Source organism: Leptonotus elevatus, chromosome 9 (genome assembly GCF_054856555.1).
Source record: "Leptonotus elevatus isolate MCC_2025b chromosome 9, RoL_Lele_1.0, whole genome shotgun sequence".
Taxonomy (NCBI): Eukaryota; Metazoa; Chordata; class Actinopteri; order Syngnathiformes; family Syngnathidae; genus Leptonotus; species Leptonotus elevatus.
The window spans coordinates 18,018,435-18,040,135 of NC_141247.1; the positions used below are offsets into that span (position 1 = coordinate 18,018,435).

The window sequence follows — 21,701 nt, forward strand, 5'->3', positions numbered from 1 at the left end:
AATTCCTCTTTGGCCAATGGGCGCCCTTGCTTCGCATCTTAAAACTTAAGATGAGTAGAAAATTTTGAGTTTTCTGTGCTGGGTGTTGTGTAGATCACTCTTTGTTTCAGATTGTTTTCGTCTGTCCACTCCGACCTCGCCCGCCTCTGAATGCAAAGCCATCTGTGGAAGCTGTCAACGAATATGTGTAGCCCTCCCGAATGACGTATCAACCCTTTGTGCGCTTGAGCTTTAAGCCGACGTCCTTCGCAGAAGCCCTGCTCTTTTCTCTCTTCGTGTGTGTGCCTCTTTTCATTTGGTTTCTCAGGTCAAATTTCCAAACAAATTTTCTATATGGCGTCTGGGATGGGCTAACCTGTGATGGAACGGAGAATCCAGTCACTTAAATCAACAGCTGCAAGTTTGTTTCTCCACCCAACAATCCCCCCCCCCCCCTTTTACGCATCACTTATTGTGGGTCCGAAGTTAAGTAATTTCAGTTCCCTTAATCTTTATGCCATGGCTTTAAAGTGTTAACTACTTTTGCTGCATGTTACATCAGCTCTGCATAACCTGTTTGTACTTTGTCCGTAACAATGATTAGTTGCATTGCCAAGCTTTTGGGGAGTTTGTGGGATGGGGCACAACAATCTTTGTCTTTGCAGAATTTTTTTCCAGCTAAAATCGCTCGAGACTCGCAACTAAAATCTCAGCGCCAGGTCGTGGATGCCTTGATTCTGCCTGCCTAGTTAAATTTCGTGGAAGAATTTTGCTTCACTCAGGAAGAAAGAGTAGCTGGTGATTAATGCAGTTTCGACTGTTGGCGGTAAACAACAACCATATTTATTCCATTGGTATGTTTTGGGGTTTATGGGGGGAGGGGGTGGGGAGCCTTAAATTGTCCTGTTTTTTTCCTCCCCCTTACTACAGTCTTTGACGTGTGTCCTGTCCGGTATCGTGAGGAAAAATGGATTTGAGTACCACCCGATATGCTGGTATCATGTTAGATGAAAGGATACTGTGGAAGCAATCACCCAACCATACATTGGTCGTTGCAGGAAATGCTGGGGTCCTGGGGGGGCAACCAGTATGTGTCTTCTAGTTTCAGCCTCGTGTCCAGACTTAACCCGTGCAGTGACGAGATCACATAGCAGCCAGGTCGTCGATGGGTTTTCTTTTCCTGGGGGAACAAGTTTCGGCTTTGTTCCTCCAGGTTTTGCTTTTGCCCGCAATAACAGTACTAAGAAAAAGCAAAAGACTCCGGTGGTGGCACTCCTGACATTGTCGGGACGGGGTTCAATTCCCTGCGGTGTCTTGCTTTTATCAGTGCTGCGGGTCAACTTCTACATGCTGTGATGCACTGAAGTAGAATTTAAAGCTAAATTTTCTCAACCCCGTTTGCCGGGTTTGTTTTTGGGCATCCTTGCGTAAAAGTCAATGATGTATTTCGATAATGTCAACCTCACATGATTTGCTCTGTCTAGGTTGCACTCAGCAGGTACCGGACGATTGTATAGTATGAATGTTTTCTAGCCCAACCACCCGATGACTTCTCTGATTTACATGTGTACTGATGAATGCCTTGTAATGTTACTTTTTCTGTTGAAATTGTAATGCATTAAATCTTTGAAATATTTTGTGATGTGTAATATCAGATAAATAAATTTCTGAGTGGAAATTAGTGTACTGGATTCTTATTTGTGTACATGATAAGGTTACATATTTTTTAACTTTGATTTGGACCATTTTGTTACCTTGGGTTTTCTAGGTCTCGATCACATTTATGAGTAAATTAACATGCACAACTGCTAAAAATGTCATTTGACTAACTGCGAGTCACAGGCAAAAGCAATGCAATATCCATTGTTTACATTGTGTAAAGGAAGCATTTGCATGTACAGGATTCCCTTGCTATAACGCGGTTCACATTTTTGCGGCCTCGCTGTATCGCAGGTTGTTTTTGTTTTTTTGCTGCAATTTTGCAGATATTTTTTGTAAGTTATGTACCTATTATGAAGGTTTGAGCAAGTAATTTGAGGAAATGTAAATGCCTCAATGAGGAAAGTGTATAAACTGTGGGGAGGGTTTTTAGAGCCTTAAAATATAATGTAATATATAAAGCTAACTACTTGGCGGATTTCATTTATTGTGGGTATTTTTTTGGAACCTAACCCCAGCGGAAAATTAGGGAACACTAGATTGCAGAAATGCCCAGATGTTTGGAATTGTCAATGGGTGGCTTTAGTGTACCTAACCTTTTTTTTTTTTTACTCAAATTTGCCATTACTCTATGAATCAGCACATTCTATCTAGCTAGCTAGATGTTCACAAAAACAAACATACCTTATCAGTGTTTTTAGGCCTATTTTGGGGGGCTTTAAAGCCCACCCAGTCCATAAAACCTAATGATGCCAGTGGTGTATTTTTGATCAAACAAGTGTGATTATTTTATGCAGTTTCATCATAATTTTGCCTTAACAGGGTGGACATATTAAAGTAGGACAATCATTAAGATACAAAAACAAAGGTTGACACACCTCACACAAAAAAAAGTTCCCTTTCAAAAATGACTCATGAGAACTACTTGTCTTCTCTCCTTTTAGAGCAAAACTACTACAGGCCAACAGGGCATGCACTATATGCTACGATATTAGGGACGACAATAAATTCTATAGTTAAAAAAAAAGAAGTTATCTGCTGCTTCCATTGATTACATCAATAATCAATACATGGGCATGAGTGCAAAGAAAAAACGATATTTATTACGACGGAAAAACATATTTAACCTCTTATCTATTTTGTGTCAAGGTTAGAAGTAAGACTGTTTTCATAGTAACTTTTGTTTTATTTTTGAATAACGGAACCAATAAACCGTGCCGTGTTTCCCCGGAGTTTTTTTCCACCCGTTCCGTAGCAAGCTAGCTCTTCCTCTCCAACTGGCAGCGAGTATGTTTGTTTGATGAGGTGTGAGGTGGAAAGAGGAGATGTGGTCCTTTTTTGCCAGGGATCCCGTCAAAGACTTCGCTTATGAAATTATACCAGACGGCCAAGAGAAGTCTGGAATATGGTCGTTACATCGGGGCAAGCGAAAGGTAAAATGATACAAACCTCTAACACTTAGCTAGTTTCGGCCTGTCGAAGTACACTAAAATCATAGCGCTTGTGCGATGTGTGAATTTACTTTTAAACATTGAATAATGTCTTGCTACTTTGGTTGATCGATTATAAATCTGATTTTTAAAAACGTCATCGTTTAAAATCAACAGCGCTTTAAGAAATGACAGCTGAGCTTGCTCCGGTTACGTATTTGTCGCCACGTCACCCAGTGAGCCGCATCAAAAGTCTCGACAGATACACACATTTTTGATTACATTTTTTGCGTATGTACGTATAGTTCAGAAGAAGCCCAATTGTCGCATAATCGTTAAGATGAGCTGTCAGTGTCGTGCTCAACGTTCAGTTGTCATCGTCGCTGATCGCCTGACGTCGTCATGATAACGGGCGTTAAACATAAACTACACAAGTTGGAGATTTTCCGCTTTTGGGTGAAATGTCACCTAAACCTTGTAACCTAAATTTAACTGTTCAATGTTTGAGTACTTTATTTTTTATTTTTTTTGCTCTTCGCATACAAGAAGCTGAATGGCAAAATTCACAATGAATCGATGCATTACATTATTTATTCCTATCCAGTGTCCTCTTTATCATGCTGTTGACAGTCTGACATCATTAGAGCAATATACCTCCCTCTTGATCAACATTACTTTACAATCGACAAAAATGTGTATCCTGATGATGATAACAGTTCTGAGGTTTTGCATTTGAATTCTAGTTTATCTGGCTTCTGCCTTTTTTGTTTTGTTTTTATTTGTTAATTTTTCCTTTCGGACAATCATAGAGACAATCTACAACATTCACTTTTCACATACAATTATACTCTGAAAGAAAAAGGGCTGACGGGATGAAGCTGAAGCTAATTAATTCCCGTTCCCAGAATGCAATAGGACGCAAACGAGTCAGGAAGCGAAATCAAAACAAAACATTAGTTGTTGTCTTTTTGTCTTGTGAATGTTTAATAATACAAAAATGCACACTCAAAAATAAAATGTTGTCTTTTTGTCTTGTGAATGTTTAATAATACAAAAATGCACACTCAAAAATAAAAGATAAACGTCCAAGTGATATTTAGTTAATTATTTATTTATTTATATTATTTTATTTTTTTAGCATTTTTGGCATTGGAGTAACCCACAAGTAATTAAAAGTAATTGAATTATATTACTTTAATATTATGTTACTGATTACATTACTAGCTAAATTGTTGAACAGGTAACTAGTAACTTTACCTTAGTATATTTTTATAGTAACGCTCCCAACCCTGTATAAGTCATCAATTTCACTCTGTCCTCAGTCCAATGGAGAGCCGGTGTCAGTGTTCGTGCACGAGGTGGCTCAGGGGTCGGAGCAGCAGACTCAGCTGGCAAAGGCGGCCTTCAAGCGGATGAAGACCCTTCGCCACCCCAACATCCTGGCCTACGTTGACGGCTTGGAGGTGTGTGTTCACCCGCTATTGTGAGGGTCAATTGCGCACCCACAGTCGTAAGCACATGCGTTGACAACCTGCTGAGCCATATTGTCAAATGGTGCTAAAATACTATGTAACTCACCTTGGGGCGTTGTCCGTTTACTATTTTTTTAATACAGTGTTCCCTTGGCTTAATTTGTGTTGCGACCAAGCACAAATTTTGCATAAATAACTTGACAAGTGCCATTCCAGTGCTGTGACAACACAAGTGCGCTAAGCAAGCTATTTCAATAAATTTTCTATTTTAGGGAATGTTCAATGCTGTATGGTTTTTGATGAACTTTTTTATTTGCTTAAGTGTTTTTATTGAGATTGTGACACTTGTCACAATTTACTTGTGCTGATCTCATTCCAGACAGAGAAGAGCCTGTATGTGGTAACTGAACCAGTGACTCCACTGGCCACTCACCTGAAGGGCGCTCCTAGTGAACTGGAGGTCTCCTGGGGTCTGCATCAGATAGTAGTGAGTCACCTATTTATGAATTTTTTTTATGTTGTGAAGTACTGTACCCCCCCCCCCCCCCTCCCCCCCATGTGCCCCTCCTCAAGCACCTTCTCACTTGGTCGCTACTTGTTTGTTTTTCCGTCAGAAAGCTCTGAGTTTCCTGGTGAATGATTGCCACCTGCTCCATAACAACTTGGGCTTGTGGGCCATCTTTGTCGATCGAGCGGGAGAGTGGAAGCTGGGGGCCTTAGACCATGTTGCCCCAGAACAGGGTGATCCAAGCGGGGCCTCGCTCCCTGATCCGAAGTCCATTTACCCGGACATGGAGAAGTATGACCCGCCAGAGATGCCCAATTGCAGTGGAGAAAAATGGTGAGGAAGTTTTAGGAGAGATGTGTTTAATACTGGCAAATCTTTCCACTTTTCTTAAAAGATAATTTTTTTTGCAGGGCGGTGGAAGTGTGGCGGTTAGGCTGTCTAATCTGGGAAGTGTTTAATGGGGCTCTTGCCCGCACGTCCTCACTTCGTTCACTGGGGAAGGTTAGTCAATTGAACACTGTTCTTATTTCATTTTTTAATATTAAAATATTACCGGAATGTCACTTTTTTTTTTTTGTTGCCAAAAAGCAAACAAACAAACAAATTCATGCAATGCATGTATGACTTAAGTTCATTTCTGCGTACCCACAGATCCCCAAGGCCCTGGTTCCACACTACTGCGAGTTGGTGGGCGCCAACCCGCGGGCTCGGCCCAATCCAGCCCGCTTCCTCCAGAACTGCCGAAGCCCCGGAGGGTTCCTCAGTAACAGTTTTGTGGAGAGCAACCTCTTCCTGGAGGAGATCCAGGTCCACATTCTCGCATAAAAACACAAACACAGCCAGTCACGTACAAGAGTGATTTGTTTTGATACCAAATTCTATATATTTGCATCATGAGTTTGGGATGTAGTGACATACGTGTCACATCCAGAAATTCACAGCAATCTTAAATTTATGCTCATTCCTTCAGATTAAGTCTTTCTGTAATCCCTAACTTTTGGGTTAACATCAGATGTTATCCTTACTCAGATCAAGGAGCCAGCGGAGAAGCAGCAGTTCTTCCAGGACCTGAGTGAGAACTTGGACTCTTTCCCAGAGGACTTCTGTAAACACAAGGTCCTGCCTCAACTGCTCACCGCCTTCGAGTTTGGGAACGCCGGCGCCGTCGTCCTCACTCCGCTTTTCAAGGTCATTCCTTTATCTCTCTTGAATCTCCTGTCAATACCAGAGGAGTTTAGACAACTCAGTTAAATGCCATATTTCCTCAAATAGGATGCATGCAAAATTGCACTAAAAACAAAAATCCGCGAAACAGTGAGACCGTGAAAAGTGAACCGCGTTATAGCGAGGGAACACTGTATCTCCAAACTGTTAGTGTGGAATGATTTAATGTTTAGAAGTCATTTGGAAGTGACATTTCAGCTTATGTGTCTTGAAAAAATATCCACCAGGTGGGGAAGTTCCTGTCAGCTGAAGAATACCAACAGAAGATCATCCCGGTCATCGTGAAAATGTTTTCTTCCACGGACCGGGCCATGAGAATACGACTGCTCCAGCAGGTACTTAAAATCGCAAAATCTCTTCCTCAGGTAGAACTAACAATTGAGTTCCACGAGTTAATATACTCTTCATTAGAATTAGGGTCCAATTGTTTAACTGGTCAGCTGGTTCTTCTTTCTTTTTTTAAATCAAGTAGTAAATACAAAAAAACAATATTAACAATATAACAATGGTGCTCTTTATTGTGAAGAGAGTTGACTTCACTGCCACCATAAAGCGCTCAGATCGCAAGTCTGCACTTGCAAGGCACCCAAAAATTGCGCAAAGGACAGCTTGCATTTCAAAAAATGCTTCGCTCAAGCCACTCGTATCTCAAAGCACCGTCGTATTGCTGTTCTCTTCCGTGGCTCTAGATGGAGCAGTTCATTCAGTATCTGAATGAGGCGGCGGTGAATTCCCAGATTTTCCCCCATGTCGTTCACGGCTTCACTGACACCAACCCTGCCATCAGAGAGCAAACCGTTAAGGTATGTGCTTGCTCCAAATGCAACTAAATGTTTATTGTATGCTACACACGTTTGTCTGATGCAGCGGCTCCTTCTCTCCCCTCTGCGCAGTCTATGTTGCTGCTGGCTCCCAAACTGAATGAGAGCAACTTGAACCAGGAGCTCATGCGGCATTTTGCCAGGCTGCAGGCCAGGGATGAGCAGGGCCCGATCCGATGCAACACCACTGTCTGCCTGGGAAAGATCGCCTCCTACCTCAATGCTGGCGTAAGCCTCAATAAGATCAAATAAAGACACGCAGAACTCAAAAGTTTTTTTCCCCCAACTCTTTAAACACACAAGATTAAAAAGAAAATGCCAATTATCATCAATTATCTATTTTTTGGGGGGGACAGATTCAAGGCACTCAAAAATATGGTGCAATACTCTTAACACTCGATCCTTATCTTTACAGACCCGACAGCGAGTTCTGATTTCGGCCTTCTCACGAGCCACAAAAGACCCCTTCGCAGCGTCGCGTTCTGCTGGCGTGCTCGGCTTCGCCGCCACACACAACTACTACAGCCTAACGGAGGTTGCCGCCCGGATTTTGCCCACACTCTGTGCTATTACTGTTGACCCTGACAAGAGCGTCAGGGAGCAGGTACTACTACACTTTTAAGTACACATTCGGGGCTTCATGCAGGATTCAGTCTCTTCTGTTGTTTTCTCTTCTTTTAATTTGATTTTCTGCAATCATTCAGGCTTTCAAAGCTATTAAGAGTTTTCTCTCCAAACTGGAAACGGTGTCAGAAGATCCTACCAAGCTGGCTGAGATTGGTACGAAACGACTTCCATTTGTTTTTTTAATCTTACTCGTGACCACATATCAGATGCATATTTACATTTAACATTTAATCTAGTGATAGACAGATATATTTTTTTTAAAGGCCGATACCGAATATTAGTAGTCAAAGAGACAGATAACCGACATTTCGAGCCGATATTCACTTGCAGTAAAAGAGAAAATATTAGCGTCAAAATTTAAAAAATAAAATACTTTTTCTTTAAATTTTAAACACATAAAAAATGGACAACTTTGTTTAGAAAGTATAACAAAATTGCAGGGAGCTTCCATGCTCATCAGCATGTGTTAAAGGTCCCATAATATGAAAATGCACTTTAGTGGGGTTTTCTCTTCTCTTCTAATTTGCCATGACCGGCAACTCGCCACCTCGTTGATATGACTTTGTGATGCTAACCGGCCGCTAAGTGGTCTCGACGAGATTGCTTGCACGTTGCGACCGCGCAGTGGCCTAAATGTGCACATTTGTGTTATTCATAACCGCTTGTAAATGTCTACAATCATTCACGGCAAATCGGAGACATTCACGGCAAAATAATGTTTGCGGGAGATTTGCCGGTTACGGCAAAATAACCATTGTCTAAACAATCACAAACTAACGCTACAACATAGTCTCTGTAGTAACGTTATGCTACTTTTTCTTATGGTAAAACGTTATGCCATTTTTTTACATAGTTCTTAAATGTGTAAAAGGACATGTCTGTATTTTTCTTTTCTTCTGCTCCCATAGCCACTCGTTTCCATTCACAACATTAACACATGGCTACCATGACCGAAATCACTGAGAGAGAAGGGTATGGCCTAGGCGTGGCCTGGTGCAGCTATTTACATAAAAGTGACACACCCCTAAAACAGGCTGTTTTGACTATCGCGTGTTTTGGCTGATTTAGGGACAGCAAAAATATTAGATCCAAAGTCAATTTTGACGAATGTCTTTTACACATTTGAGAACTATTTTAGTCTGGCAACAAGTTGCCATTTTTACATTTGGGTTGCTCCCGCCTTCCCAGAAGTGATTCAGTCACAGTGTCAATAATGAAATTGTCTAGATGTGAATGTTTCAACAATTTGTTGATGAATAATGTTTTAGTTACATTTTTAAAAAGCCACAAAAAAAAAAGAAAACACAATTCCTTGTGTTCAAACAGAAAAAGATGTTGGGTCGTGTGCTCAACCACCCGGCACCACTTCCGGCTGGACCGGCTGGGCTGTGACTGGCATGTCCTCGCTGACCTCCAAGTTGATCCGCAACGCACCAGGGACAGCGGCAGGTGTGGCGGGTGAGAGCGGCGGTGCTTCAAACGCCACCAGCGTGACTCCAGGCGACTCAGATGGAACCTCTGGTAAGGCGCATGTGATAACGAATCATTTCTGTACAGCGGTCCCGGATAGAGGCCGAGTCCTGCCGCATGCTATTTTTGTCTTGTTTTTGGATCCTAGGTTCTGTAGAGAAAGGTCCACAGACCACCCAGACTCACAGATCTTGTGCATTAAGCCCTGTGGACAGATCACAAAGTCTTGGAGGGACGGAAAATAATGAGGAGCCAGGAGAGCGATGGGATGACGAGGAGGATTGGGGGAGTTTAGAGGTATGGCTTATTTTAAATATGTATACTTTGTTAGGAAAGTTATAATGTTGACCACTCTTCCCAAAAGGATTCAGACAAAGGTCGAGCTGAGAAGGATGAGTGGAATACGGACTGGCCAGGATCCAAAAAGAACACCAGGGAACAAGAAGTAGGTTTCTTCTTTTATCACAAAGAGTTCTAGATCGAAACTCACTCGCTGATGATGCAACGCTTGTAGGCGGGCAGGTCATCGTCCTCCATGGCGGTGAAAAAGCAGAGCTCAGACTGGAGCAGCTCAGGCTGGGACGCTGACGACAGCTGGTCCAACGAGAAAGAGGGCCAGGGTCAGAGTTCGGCTGGCGAGGAGGGCTGGGGCAACGAATGGGCCGAGGAGGACACGGACGTCGTCAATGCCGCCCTACCCGAGGGGGTCCGCTTGGCCAGCGAGTACAACTGGGACGGGAGCAGCGCATGCAAAGGAGCCAGTCAGAGCGACCTGTTCGCTTGCGTGGCCCAGAGAAACACGACGGGCCCCACGGTGAGCGTGGAGAAGTGCATAAATACAATTTTCTTTTATTCTGAATTAAATCATTTACATACAATGGTGTCTTGAGATAAACATTTAATTTGTCCCTTGTCCACCACGCTTGTCATTAAAGGGGAAGTCAACCCGCGCAGAAAAATCCAATTTCAGGGGGCGGCCATTTTGCCGCTTGCTGTTGCCTGATGATGACATCACAGTTGCTCAGGTCTTAGGTAACAACCAATCACAGCTCAGCTTCAGAAAAGAGGCAGGCTGCGATTGGTCGTTGCCTGAGCCCTGAGCAACTGTGATGTCATCTTCAGTCGACAGCAAGTGGCAAAATGGCCGCCCCCTGAGATGGATAAAAATGGCTGGATTTTGCTTCATAACTCATATTCCACAAACGTAACATTAATCAGAATGTCATGTTTAGAGTAGACTGAGGTAATATATAGCATATTATTGTCAAGAAATGTTTAGGTTGACTTCCACTTTAAATATCAATTGTAATTTTAATCAAATGTCATGTTTATACTAGTGTGGTCACAAAAATAAAACTTGTCTCAAATCATCAAATAAATGTAAATGACAGTCTTTTTCAACTACCCCCCCCCCCAAATCCAAACAAACATTTTGCAACTATTTTTTATTTCGAATAGCACTCATATAACATTACTCTTGATTTAAAATGTACTGTAATGGTATAATCAAATAGATTTTAAAAACAATAAATACTTTTTGTTCTCTCTGATGTGCTATTTGTAAAGACATAAAGTTATATTTTTACTGCAGTTTAATCAATGAAGTATTGTATTTGGTTAATGTGTGGTTGTTGTTTTTTTGCTTTCAGTCTGAAGGTGGCTGGGGTACAGACGCAACAGGGGACTGGGGCACTGAAGAAAGTTGGGAAGCCTTAGATGGAAGTCAAGGTGAGAGACTTAAGTTTGTGTGTTTATATATATATATATATATATATATATATATATATATAGTCTCAATTAGGGGTTGAACGATTTAGGATTTTTCATAGTCAACATCTCTGCCTCAAGGTGTTATCACTCCGCAGCGGTAAAGTCGATACGTCAATTAAGGGGTTGAAGCTACCCCTGGTCTTGATATATGCAGTCATCACTTAAAATGAGTTTGCACCACTTTATCGTTATCGCCCAGCAGGTCTAAGCAAGGCTGAGCTGTCCAAGAAGAAACGAGAGGAGAGGAGGAAAGAGCTGGAGGCCAAACGGGCGGAACGCAAAGCTGCCAAAGGTCCCCTCAAATTGGGTGCGCGCAAACTAGACTGATGGGCCGTTTAACGAGAGGTGGGATATTGACTGAGCAAGGGCCACGAGATGGAGGCGCCGCATTCCTAGTAAAGCGCCAACAACGAGAGTGGGAACTTCTTTTTGAACTCTCGCCCATTTGGACAACATAGCTTTGGATCCTCAGCTGACATTAACTGAAACTTGAGGGGGTTGTCAATGCAGCAATCAGTATGTGGATGGCTGAATGGGGAAAAGTGAGAAGTTGATTACACAATATTTCTGTTGGCTCCTAACAGAAGAGACACAGTTGTAAAGTAAATGTATATAAAATGGAGCATCTTGTCTTAAAATGAATTTTTTTCATATAGTGAAAATATATATATAAAGGTGTTTCAGAATGTCCTGCAAGCTCACAAACACACAACGTAGTTCCAGGCTTTATTCAATCCCTGCATGCACTTTGTGAGGCTGATCAATAACTTTAATGAACAGGGACATTTGAACCTAATGTACAAGTTCAGTACAAGAACCCTAGACCAGTTAGAGGTGCAGCATACAAAGTGGTTGGAAATGTTTTCATTAGTTTGGCTTCTATTTTCCATCAAGGTTTTATGACGCCATGGACATATTCTAGGTAGGATCTCACAGTTTCCTTTTACAAAGCCGTGTTCTTGCATTTCCAGTGCAACCCAATCTGATCCTTCACAAAATGTGTTTTTATTTTACATAAATTACTTTCAGCTGTTTTTGTTTTTTTACGCTGCTGACCGTGGTTCTGAGTGAAGGAGATTCCACTTTTGTCTTTCACTTTTTATTTGTGTGCCTTCATCTACTTTGCTGGACACAACTGTTTACTTGTCTCCCAGTTTTGACATGGAACACAAACTGTCACATTCCATGTTCCCAGTGAAGTATGTTTAAAAAAAAAAAGTCTTCTGGAGGAATTAGCATCAGGGTGTCATTGCAGCTCGATGCAAGGATTTGTGACGCATAATGAAACAGAATCAAATAAAGCCTTTATAAAAGAGAATCCAAGTCATGTAGCATGTGATCTGTTCTGAAATAAACATATATATATATATAAATGCCTTTGAATGCCTCAGTGTTCTTCTCAAGACAAAATTCAACTGAGCCGGTGAGTTTAGAAATTTTATTTTGCATTATTTAGACAATTTAAAGAAGAGAGAATGCAAAAAAGACCACCATCCCTTAATTTCTATTTAGACTTACAAACAGAACGTTTCAGATTCTTGTGAAACTGTCAGCATACAAAAACAGTACAAATCTGTTATATTGCAAACCCTCCCAATCATGAGGTGATACCACATAAAAATAAGTGTGCTTCTATTTCCCATTAGTGGAACATTAGTGAGTGACTCTCTTTTACGAATTACAGTATGTCGATGAAATCAAAATGCCGTTGTGTTTCTGATTTATTTTACTGTTTGTGCTTATCTTTGTTGCCTCCAAGCAGAGTTGCCAGCAGAGCTGCTACGCCCACAACACCGAGGGTAACCGCTCCTGCAAGAGCAGCGGCCTCGCCCACTTGACACACCTGCAAAGAAAGGTAACACAGGAACCTATATATATATAAAAAAATAACAACACACAAAATGACTAGTGTCGGTAACCACCTACCTGCCGAGACTGGGACTTGCCATAACGCAGCTGGGTAACAAAGTGCTCGCAGTTGCTGTTCACAACGCAGTACCGCAGCTTCTTGCCCACCTGGTCGAGTGCGTCCATCACGATTGAGTCGACAGGGCGGGGCTCGTGCTCTTTGTCCAGCAAGTTGTTGATAATCCATTTGCTGTCACCCACCACCTTCCACAGCTCCTCCTCCTTCACAAAGGCCGTGTTTGTTAGGACGGACATCAAGCTGTTCGCGCCCGCACCCGGGATTTCTGCTACGGTTGAAAGAGTGACACAATGGGGATCTCACAAAAAATGCTGGTGAAAGGTCACTTTAATAATGGAAAAAAAAGTTGTTATCACAAAAACCCGGCATATGAACAGGGGTGTGTAGACTTCCTATATCCACTGTATCATTAATGTTCCACTGTGTGTGGGCGTGTTGCACTTTTGGTCAGAATTATTTTTGGTGGGATCACAACTCACATTCTGGGGCCAAATGAACCACATAGCCATCACCGACGTATATGGCCCAATGCTGGTAAGTGCCGCGGAAGATTTCTAACAAGTCGCCAGGCTGTGGTTTCTCATCGTACTATGGGGAGGGAGGAGAGAAACAGGAAAACAAAGGTATATGTTAGCTATTTCATGTCTTGGGTTTACACCAGTTTCAATCTAACCCAAATGCGTGTATAAGTGATCTTTTAGTAAGTTACACTTATCTAACTTACACCCATTCAAATCATAAAAAGCACAGTGACATAAAAAAAGATCTCCTAAAAAAAACATAATTCTAAATACATTATTGCTGGCTTGGCTGTAAAATAGGATAAAATATTTAAGAGGATTCTTTTACCTGTTCCATGTCTGTGTTGAATTTTTCCTCAAACTTTGACACTTAAAAAAAAAAGGGGAAAATAAACGGAGACAAATGTTGAATTATTAGGCGAATCACGTCGCACGAATTGTATCTGAATGTGAACTATGCTGACTGACTGTAAGCTTAATACTGTTCTTGTGACTGCCCTACGCCCTCATCCCATGATAACCCAGCGTGTGTGTAACTGTTTCAAAAGAAAACAAAACTTAATTTAGGGATCTGTATGTGCTCGTGTATGTGTATTTTAAAGAATGTATTTTTAAATACCGTTTTAGGTTGTAGAGTGCCACTGGCAATTATAGTAATTATTGATATGTTTTTTTTTTTTAGAAAGGCAACATAAAATCACTTTGTGGTTAAGTTTCTTTTTCAGTGTATCTGTCCTTGCCTCGGAAGCTAGCGCGGATGGGTCCACTGATGTTATATGGCATACTTACTGTAAAATCGTAAATGGAAAATCATTGCCTGAAAATCCCCAGCAAGACAAGAGTCGTTGCCGTTGGAGGGCTAGTCTGTCACGGATCAACTGACCGGTTATTTTCCTTCGAAATAAAAGTAAATTAAATTAATGAAATCATTAATGCACTCTATGTAATGTACTTTTATGTGTGTGTATATATATATATATATATATATATATATATATAGATAGAAATTAAAAGCAGATTTGTATTAGTTAATTTGCTATCTAGCAGCTTTGCATTGGTTAATTTATTTTGAAAATTGAATAGATTTTTTTTTAATAGCGTCACCACTGGTCTACCGTCTACAGTACTATAATCTACATAATAATAATAACAATCTGAACACAAATTACAAGAGTGAAATCAAAACTACATGTTTACTATCTTTAATCAAACGTTACACGTAATAGGTGGGAAAACTATAATTGCAAAAGTAAAAAAACAAAAAAACAAAACGCAATGACCATTTTAAAATACAAATATTTTACCAACAAATCATGAATCAGAAGAACGAAAGAAAATACATTTATTTTTGTAGTTATGTAAAACCTCCAAATGGACACATGATGTCGCTAACAAAATCAGTCGACGTCATCGTTTCACTTTTCTCCATCGAAGAAGAAGAAACTTCCGGCCAAGGAGCGCCCTTTCGGCGTATTCTTCCCTTCGCTATTTGAGAGAGAATAATAAGATAAACGTGCCATAATTACTCCCATTGAAGCCACGGAGCCGCTGGGAGGTTTTTGATGTCACACTTCAATTTTACAAGAGCAAGCGATGTCTGTGGTGTTTGACGGAAGTCCGCTGAATGCGATGCAGAGCTCACACACTCACACACCGCTGACTGTCCTGAGGTGAGTGAGTGGCGCTTGGAAGCGGCTGGCTGCCTCACGGTGGTTTAACTCCACGCCACAACCGTTTTTACATTTACTATCAAACTTAACTCTTGAGGGTGGGCTCTACACAACCAAAAATATATTGACAAGATTTCAAATGTTTACTTTTGTCATCATTCTACTTATTTTGTTTGATAGTAAATACATTACTAAAAGTAAGGACATTTGTGTGTGTGCGTGTGTTTTAGATTAGGTTAAAAAAAATTGTTGCCAAATATAAAAATATTTTAAAAGGCAGAAACATTTACCAATCATACCACTTCCATAGAATGGAGTATTTTACCTTTTTTTTCTCCAGAGATTAAAAAGGAAAAAGGATCATCACTTTTGTGGAGAAGTAGTCGCTTGTTATTCATTTTTATGTTTTGTAGCGCTAACTGAATTGCACGAACTCTCTTGCATCATCTGTTTCCTCATCAAAACTCACCATCATTCCTCCCTAACTTCCTGCTCCCATTTCTCCATTAGTGGCCAGGAACTGTCTCAAGAGATCAAGTCATTCATCAGTGGCGTTGACACAGTCCAGGGTCGCAAGCTCAGTGTCCGGGAACACGCCCGCTGCGCTGTGCGTCTGCTACGCTCCGTCCCGGCCTGTCGGGGGGCTGTTCTGGAGCATCTGAGGGGTGTCTATGACGAGCATGTCTCCGTCTTCCTGCACCACTTGGAGACCGAGGGCGATGGCAGTTCTGGGATCAGCTCAAATCTTGAGGACATCATTCAGGTGGGAGGATTTAAAAGTTATTCTAGAACATTTCCATCAGCATCTTCAAGGGGCTGATACTGTAGGTTTGTTCTCGTTCTCGTAAAAATGTACCAATACCACTAGCCTGTCATATACCTCCCTGGTAAAAAAACACTGTCACCATGCTGAGACCAGACAGGGCAGGCAACACACTGTGACACGGCACATTGAGTCAGGAGAATTAAGCAATGGTGTGATATAAAGTATCATTTAAGTTGTGAGTTTTGGTTTATACTGTAACTTGTGGTGTTCTCAAGGAGTAGTCTTGTAATTTTTATGCACTTTTTTTTTTTAGTAAACTCCAAAAATACTACAAAAAACTGTTAAACCTTAAGTTTCTATGAAAAAAGGGAGTTTGTGCCCCCCAAAAACAAAACAACTCTACAGAAAATGCAGACAAACCTAAATTTTCCGCAAAAACAACACAAAAGCAAAGCAAATTTAATTAAAAAAAAAAAAAACAACACAAAAATGAGCATTCGGGGTTTATAATTCTAATTATTCTTTTATTTTATTTGTATTTTTTTAGGGCGCAGTTCTAAAAAAACTTCAGTGCATCCCTACCTTCTTAATATTTTGTGTTTTAAATCAAATCTCCTCTCTTCTGTCAATAAAGTTTTCTGACCCTGGATTTGGTTTTCTGTTTCTGTTTGTCGATAGGAGGTTCACGGCGTCCTCTCTGAGTTCATACGCCTCAACCCACGTGCTTGGGCCCCTCTGGTGTCCAGCTGGGCAGTGGACTTACTGGGTCAGCTAAGCAGCAAACACGCCGGTCGGAGGGTGGCCCCACACTCGTCCAGCCTAAACGAGCTTCTGCAGCTTTGGATGTCCTGCGCCGCCACCCGGTCCCTGATGGAAGCCTACTCTCAGTGTTTGGCCGCAATGCTGGCCTGGTGCCCTGATGCTTGCGTGGATGCACTCTTAGATACATCGGTCCAGCATTCCCCGCATTTTGACTGGGTGGTGGCTCACATCGGCTCCGCCTTCCCGGGGACGATCATCAGCCGAGTCCTGGCCTGCGGACTCAAGGATTTCTGCTCCCACGGCGCCAAGGACCAAGGGCTGGTGGTGAACGGGGTGGACAAAGGCAGCCGAGTGCCAAAGATCGGCTCGGTGGTGGGAATTCTGGGACATCTGGCGGCGCACCATTCTGATAGCATCCGGAAGGAGTTGCTCAGGATGTTCCAGGAGAGCCTGAGCCCATCCAGTCCCATGTCTCCCACTTCGTCCTCAACCTCCTGGGAGGGTTCCCCTCAGCTACGTCGAGCCGCGGTCCCGTTTCTCCTTCAGCTGGCCGCCATGTCCCCAAATCTTTTCGGTGCGGTCTCTGCTGAGCTGGTGGATTTGCTGCGCCCGCCCGTTCTGCTCCAGTTGCACAGTTTGTTGCAGGGACTCCCCAGAGACGAACTGGACAACATGCTGGGCCTTGCCGTCCATCTCATATGCCAAAGTCCATCAGGGGGCGCTCGGGTCCTCCGCTTCCTGGCAGACACGGCCACGCCAGCCTCAGTCATCATCTCCGGTCCTACGTCGTCCCCTCACGAAGGCGTCAGAGAAGGTTGCGACAGCCTCCTACAAATGCTTCTCTTGCACCTCCACAAGTTGGCATACAACCGCTCGGAGGCGGCGGACGGACATCCGCACCACTCGGCTTCCCCTCAGCCGCAGATTGTCATCCCGTTCCTGGAGGAGCTGCAGACGCACGTGGGCGAGCTGTGCGCCGAGACGCTGAGACTGGAGAGGAAGCGGCACCTCTGGCTGCATCAGTTGCTTTGCCTGCTGTCTGTGTACGGGGGCCCCAGCGTGGCCACCGAGGCCCTCTGCCAGATCCTCACTCAGGCCCGCAACCCGGAGGAATTGGCGCTAGCCTGGCAGCTGCACAACACGCTCTCGTCCTGCATGGCCGGGCTCATCCCCGCGGCGGTGGCCTACTCCGTGGCCCAGATCCACACGCACACCCTGGGGCCCCGGCAGCTCCGGCAGCTGCTGCTAAACCTGGCCACGGTTATCCAAAGTCAAGACGAAGACCAAAGAGGAACACCGGATGCTCAGTCCACCATGGCCGTCCAGGTGGGATGCGCCGTTTCCGTGCACCTGCACGATTTTAGCCCGCTCCTTCTCCACGGCGACCCGGCAGTGTCCCACGCTACGGTTCGGCTCCTGTCGGCCAGTCCGCTCCCTCGCGCCGCCTCGCCGGCACACCTGCTCCTACTCTCTCGTGCTGCCGTGGCTCATTTCTTCCTCGCCCTGCGCAGGCGAGGGGAAGTGGGGAAAGCGGGGAGGGACGGGGGGCAGGCAGCCGAGGCGGTGAGCTGTTCGGTCCAGTTGCTGTCCCGTTTCGCTGCGTACTCTCCGCTTACTCTCAAGGCGGTGCTTCAACAGCTGGTGGAGGGAGCGCTGCATAAAGGCAACACCGAGCTCTTCGGGGGGCAGATTGCAGACATGTCGGGCGCTCCTGTGCCATCTCAGTCGAGATCCCCTGATGTTGGCGATTCCTTGTTGGACATCAACTGCCGGTTCGGTACGACCGTCAACTTTTCAGGAAGCGTGTGGTCCGTGTTTCACGCTGGAGTGATCGGCAAGGGATTGAAGATGCGTACTGCGGCAGCTCAGCCTGACCCATTCGGGGTCACCCTGGTGAGTAGAGTCACTCCTGAGGATAAAAACACAACCTCCTTAAAGTGGAAGTCAACCATAAACATTTCTTGACAAAAATATTATAGTTATATGTGACCTCAGTAGTCTCAACATGACATTCTGACTAATATTACATTTGTGGAATATGAGTTATTAAGCAAAATCCAGCCATTTGTACCCATTTCAGGGGGCGGCCATTTTGCCACTTGCTGACAACTGAAGATGACATCAATGTTACTCAGGGTTCAGGCAACGACCAATCACAGCTCAGCTGGTTTCTGCTGAGCGCACAATGAACTAATTTGCACAACACAAAAAAAAAGCTCAGTAAACATTTATTTTGAAAATTATTTTGAACATTGAGTGTTTAAACAAGAAAGAATTGTGAGAAAATGTATATGAGAAAAGTGTATAAAGAGTGTGGTGAGAGGTTGTATAGCCTTAAAACGTAAACTACATAAATCAGAGTATTTACTGTTTAAGGGGCTAAAATTCTGAGCATTTGGACCATTTTAAATGAAACAAAATCACTAAATGATTAATTGATTGACAAAATAATTATCAATTCATTTGATAAATCAATTAATCGTCTAAAATTAATTTCATTTCATTACATTACAAATGTAAATGATTGCTTTACTGCTGTTTTACTGTAAATTAGTAATGGACTGCGGCACATTGCAAATTAAGTACAAATTTGGGGTTCTGTCTAGTAGCAACCCCACTGTAAACTAAAAAACCCTTGTCCAGTGAAATATTTCAAACGCATCCCAAATTGGACTTATTTTATATTTGCAGAATAACTTGGTGGTGCTCGTTTATCTGCTAGGGAGCTAGCTAGCTAGCACTAGGGGCTAAAGCCAAACTGTGGCTGGGTTTTTACTTTCTGGACCTGGATTGGCCACCTCTGGAAATGAGTTATTGCTTTAGTTTGTACTTTATGTATGGGACTTTACTAAAAAGAAAAAGATCAGTTGTAAGATTTAAGTGAAATTCTGTTACGATCATATTGTGTATCGTAATAATGTGCTCTGAAAAGGCACATTCAACATGTAACCATGTGTAGATATTTTTTTGGGGTGTGCGAACATAAAAGTGGATCATGACTTGTTGACAACAGACTGAGACAAACTAGTCTAGAAAACTATAGCTGTGTCAGTTGAATATAAATGTTCCCTGCACAGCTTAGTTAAGCAAGCCTGATCAAGATTTACTCATCTGAACCAAACTGCTTGGCAGGATGTGTCTTAATTTGTGCCTAAAGAGAAAAAATAATGAGTTGTCTTTTGTCAAAATGTAGCCTCAGACTCCAGAATATGCGCATCACCGTTTTCCCCCCCTCTAATTTCTTTAGAACATCCAAACATTGCTGACTGTCGTGGTCCAATGTTGTAGCTCCTCCGCTCTCAACGGCTCACGGCCACCCGCGGACCCTGACGAACCCCCGGCCATCAACGCCGAGGCAGCCAAGGTGGTCGCCGTCACCCTGGTGGAAAACGTGTGCCCGGACGTGGCCAACGGGGAGCTGTCTTGGCCTCCGGAGGAGCACGCTCGCACCACAGTGGAACGAGACATTCACATTCGCCGCTGCTTCGAAGCCCACCCTGTGCTCTTCACGCTGCTTCAGGTCGTGGCCGCGGGACGCCCGGCTCTTTGTTACTGCTCAGCTGTGCTCCGAGGCCTCCTGGCCACCCTGCTGGCACACTGGGAGGCGTCTCGCGAAGCCTCGTCCATAGACTCCCCGTGGCACTTGCAGGCCTCCTGTCTCCTAGTGTCCTGCATGGGCGAGGGTCAGCTGCTGCCTCCCGTGCTGGCTAACGTCCACGAGGCGTTCTCGCACCTCGCGCCGTTTGAGGTGAGGCTGCTGCTGCTGGCGGTGTGGGAGTACGTGAGGGCCAATGGGCCCATGCCGCAGAAATTCGTTTTCAACCCGGATAAGGGTCTTTTCTGCAGAGATTTCTCCCGGGACGGTGACGTGGCACGATACGTGTCACCGATTCACAGCGTCCTGCATAAGAACATCGACAGACTGGGACACCTCTGCTGGAGGTTTCAGCTCTGAGAGAAACGTTGGAGCATAATGTAGAGGGAGGGAAATAAATGTTTGCGTTACATTGTTCTACGGCTGTCACTGGCATTGACTTTCATACGTGCAGCTGTGTGCATGTATATATTTTGTACTATATTCTTAGACTTTATACTTTTCTAACCAGTTGTTTCTGTGAAGAAGAAAAGTGTTCTGAATATTAACTCACCTGCACTTAATCCAACAAAATGGAACATTTATATTTCATTCTGCTTTGGTCATTAAAATCTTTCATTTCTACCATTGGATCATCAGTACAAATTAAAAATGTATCCTGCTTTTAAAATTGGCTTACATTCCTTAAAAAGCTCAAATTGCAAACTTGGATTTGTACCACTTGGAACAAATAAATCCCATGGTTGTCAGATGTGTCTTGAATTACGATACAAATGTTTTTTGGGGCCGTTTTCTAACTGTAACTTTGATCATCTTGCTATTTTAGCTACTTGAAGTTTTGCTTGAGAACCCGACAAAGGAGCTTTCAAGAAAGAGTTCAATAAGGTACATTTTTTAAATAAAATGTTACAAAAACATGTATTAACTCACTCTATGGTATTAATATTTCATTTCTTTGTGATTATGCGTCCCCTATTTCACTCCTTCATTTCGAATGCATCCTCGGTTAACACAGACAGCAGTGTTACTGCAACTAGCAAGAGTATCTGACTCTTGCTGTTCGTCACAGACTTTCTGTGTCACTGTAAAAAACAACAACTCTGAACCCTTTGTTTTGATAAAACTTTTTTCTCTCACCTTCTCTTCTTCTCCATTAAATGAGGAAAACTGTCCTTTTCCTTGATAAGTGCCCACGAGTTTGTTTTGTTACCCTCTTCCTGAATCAAGTCTGCACACGAACAATAAGAAGATAGTTCAGAATGGATGGAAGAGTACTTACTACTCGGAACGATCATTTTAAAATAAACTACAAGAGTAACAATTGAAAATTTATGATGCTCGGGGGCCCTGGAAATCTTGGCTCCTCGGGCTATTGTTTTTGCTAAAGATGTATTTCAAATAACGTGTCAATTTTTTAAGTTATTTATTGTTGCAACCAGAAATGGTTTTTTTTTTTTAGCGATTTCGAAATCTAGGGCAACTATTGTTCAGTCACAAGAG

The 21,701-nt window shown here is 43.0% G+C and overlaps 3 protein-coding genes across 5 annotated transcripts; 2 read left to right on the forward strand and 1 right to left on the reverse strand.

The window, feature by feature from the left end:
- Positions 1-2,886: 2,886 nt before the first annotated feature.
- Positions 2,887-12,337, forward strand: scyl1 (SCY1-like, kinase-like 1). Of its 2 annotated transcripts, none has more exons than XM_086085772.1 (18): positions 2,887-3,071; positions 4,391-4,531; positions 4,920-5,027; positions 5,155-5,381; positions 5,459-5,549; positions 5,700-5,855; positions 6,078-6,236; positions 6,500-6,607; positions 6,962-7,075; positions 7,166-7,321; positions 7,509-7,697; positions 7,798-7,873; positions 9,047-9,241; positions 9,339-9,487; positions 9,555-9,635; positions 9,705-10,004; positions 10,840-10,918; positions 11,160-12,337. In XM_086085772.1, exons 1-18 carry the CDS (start codon positions 2,964-2,966, stop codon positions 11,285-11,287), a joined length of 2,565 nt encoding a protein of 854 aa, XP_085941898.1. In that variant the 5' UTR covers positions 2,887-2,963; the 3' UTR covers positions 11,288-12,337. The 2 variants fall into 2 exon arrangements, with proteins under 2 accessions (XP_085941898.1, XP_085941899.1); XM_086085773.1 differs by having other exon boundaries at positions 11,163-12,337.
- Positions 12,338-12,384: 47 nt separating this feature from the next.
- Positions 12,385-14,294, reverse strand: rarres3 (retinoic acid receptor responder 3). 2 transcript variants are annotated; one of them, XM_086084984.1, is made up of 5 exons: positions 14,198-14,294; positions 13,737-13,777; positions 13,367-13,475; positions 12,887-13,155; positions 12,385-12,803 (listed from the first exon to the last, which is right to left on the reverse strand). In XM_086084984.1, exons 1-5 carry the CDS (start codon positions 14,220-14,222, stop codon positions 12,687-12,689), a joined length of 561 nt encoding a protein of 186 aa, XP_085941110.1. In that variant the 5' UTR covers positions 14,223-14,294; the 3' UTR covers positions 12,385-12,686. The 2 variants fall into 2 exon arrangements, with proteins under 2 accessions (XP_085941110.1, XP_085941111.1); XM_086084985.1 differs by lacking the exon at positions 14,198-14,294 and adding an exon at positions 14,028-14,160.
- A 563-nt stretch (positions 14,295-14,857) lies between these two features.
- ints5 (integrator complex subunit 5) lies at positions 14,858-21,293 on the forward strand. Its single transcript, XM_086085842.1, has 4 exons — positions 14,858-15,078; positions 15,589-15,841; positions 16,523-18,499; positions 19,854-21,293. Exons 1-4 carry the CDS (start codon positions 15,002-15,004, stop codon positions 20,559-20,561), a joined length of 3,015 nt encoding a protein of 1,004 aa, XP_085941968.1. The 5' UTR covers positions 14,858-15,001; the 3' UTR covers positions 20,562-21,293.
- The last annotated feature ends 408 nt before the right edge of the window (positions 21,294-21,701 follow it).

Excerpts from the sequence above, each read along its gene's own strand:
- ints5 (XM_086085842.1), top strand. The coding sequence starts at position 15,002 with ATGTCTGTGGTGTTTGACGGAAGTCCGCTGAATGCGATGCAGAGCTCA. Across the intron at positions 15,842-16,522 it reads ATCTTGAGGACATCATTCAG|GAGGTTCACGGCGTCCTCTC; the intron begins GTGGGAGGATTT and ends GTTTGTCGATAG. Across the intron at positions 18,500-19,853 it reads ACCCATTCGGGGTCACCCTG|AACATCCAAACATTGCTGAC; the intron begins GTGAGTAGAGTC and ends TAATTTCTTTAG.
- scyl1 (XM_086085772.1), top strand. The coding sequence starts at position 2,964 with ATGTGGTCCTTTTTTGCCAGGGATCCCGTCAAAGACTTCGCTTATGAA. Across the intron at positions 5,382-5,458 it reads AATTGCAGTGGAGAAAAATG|GGCGGTGGAAGTGTGGCGGT; the intron begins GTGAGGAAGTTT and ends TTTTTTTTGCAG. Across the intron at positions 7,076-7,165 it reads TCAGAGAGCAAACCGTTAAG|TCTATGTTGCTGCTGGCTCC; the intron begins GTATGTGCTTGC and ends CCCTCTGCGCAG.
- rarres3 (XM_086084984.1), bottom strand. The coding sequence starts at position 14,222 with ATGATTTTCCATTTACGATTTTACA. Across the intron at positions 13,476-13,736 it reads TCAACACAGACATGGAACAG|TACGATGAGAAACCACAGCC; the intron begins GTAAAAGAATCC and ends CCCTCCCCATAG. Across the intron at positions 13,156-13,366 it reads GGTTCATTTGGCCCCAGAAT|CAGAAATCCCGGGTGCGGGC; the intron begins GTGAGTTGTGAT and ends TTTCAACCGTAG.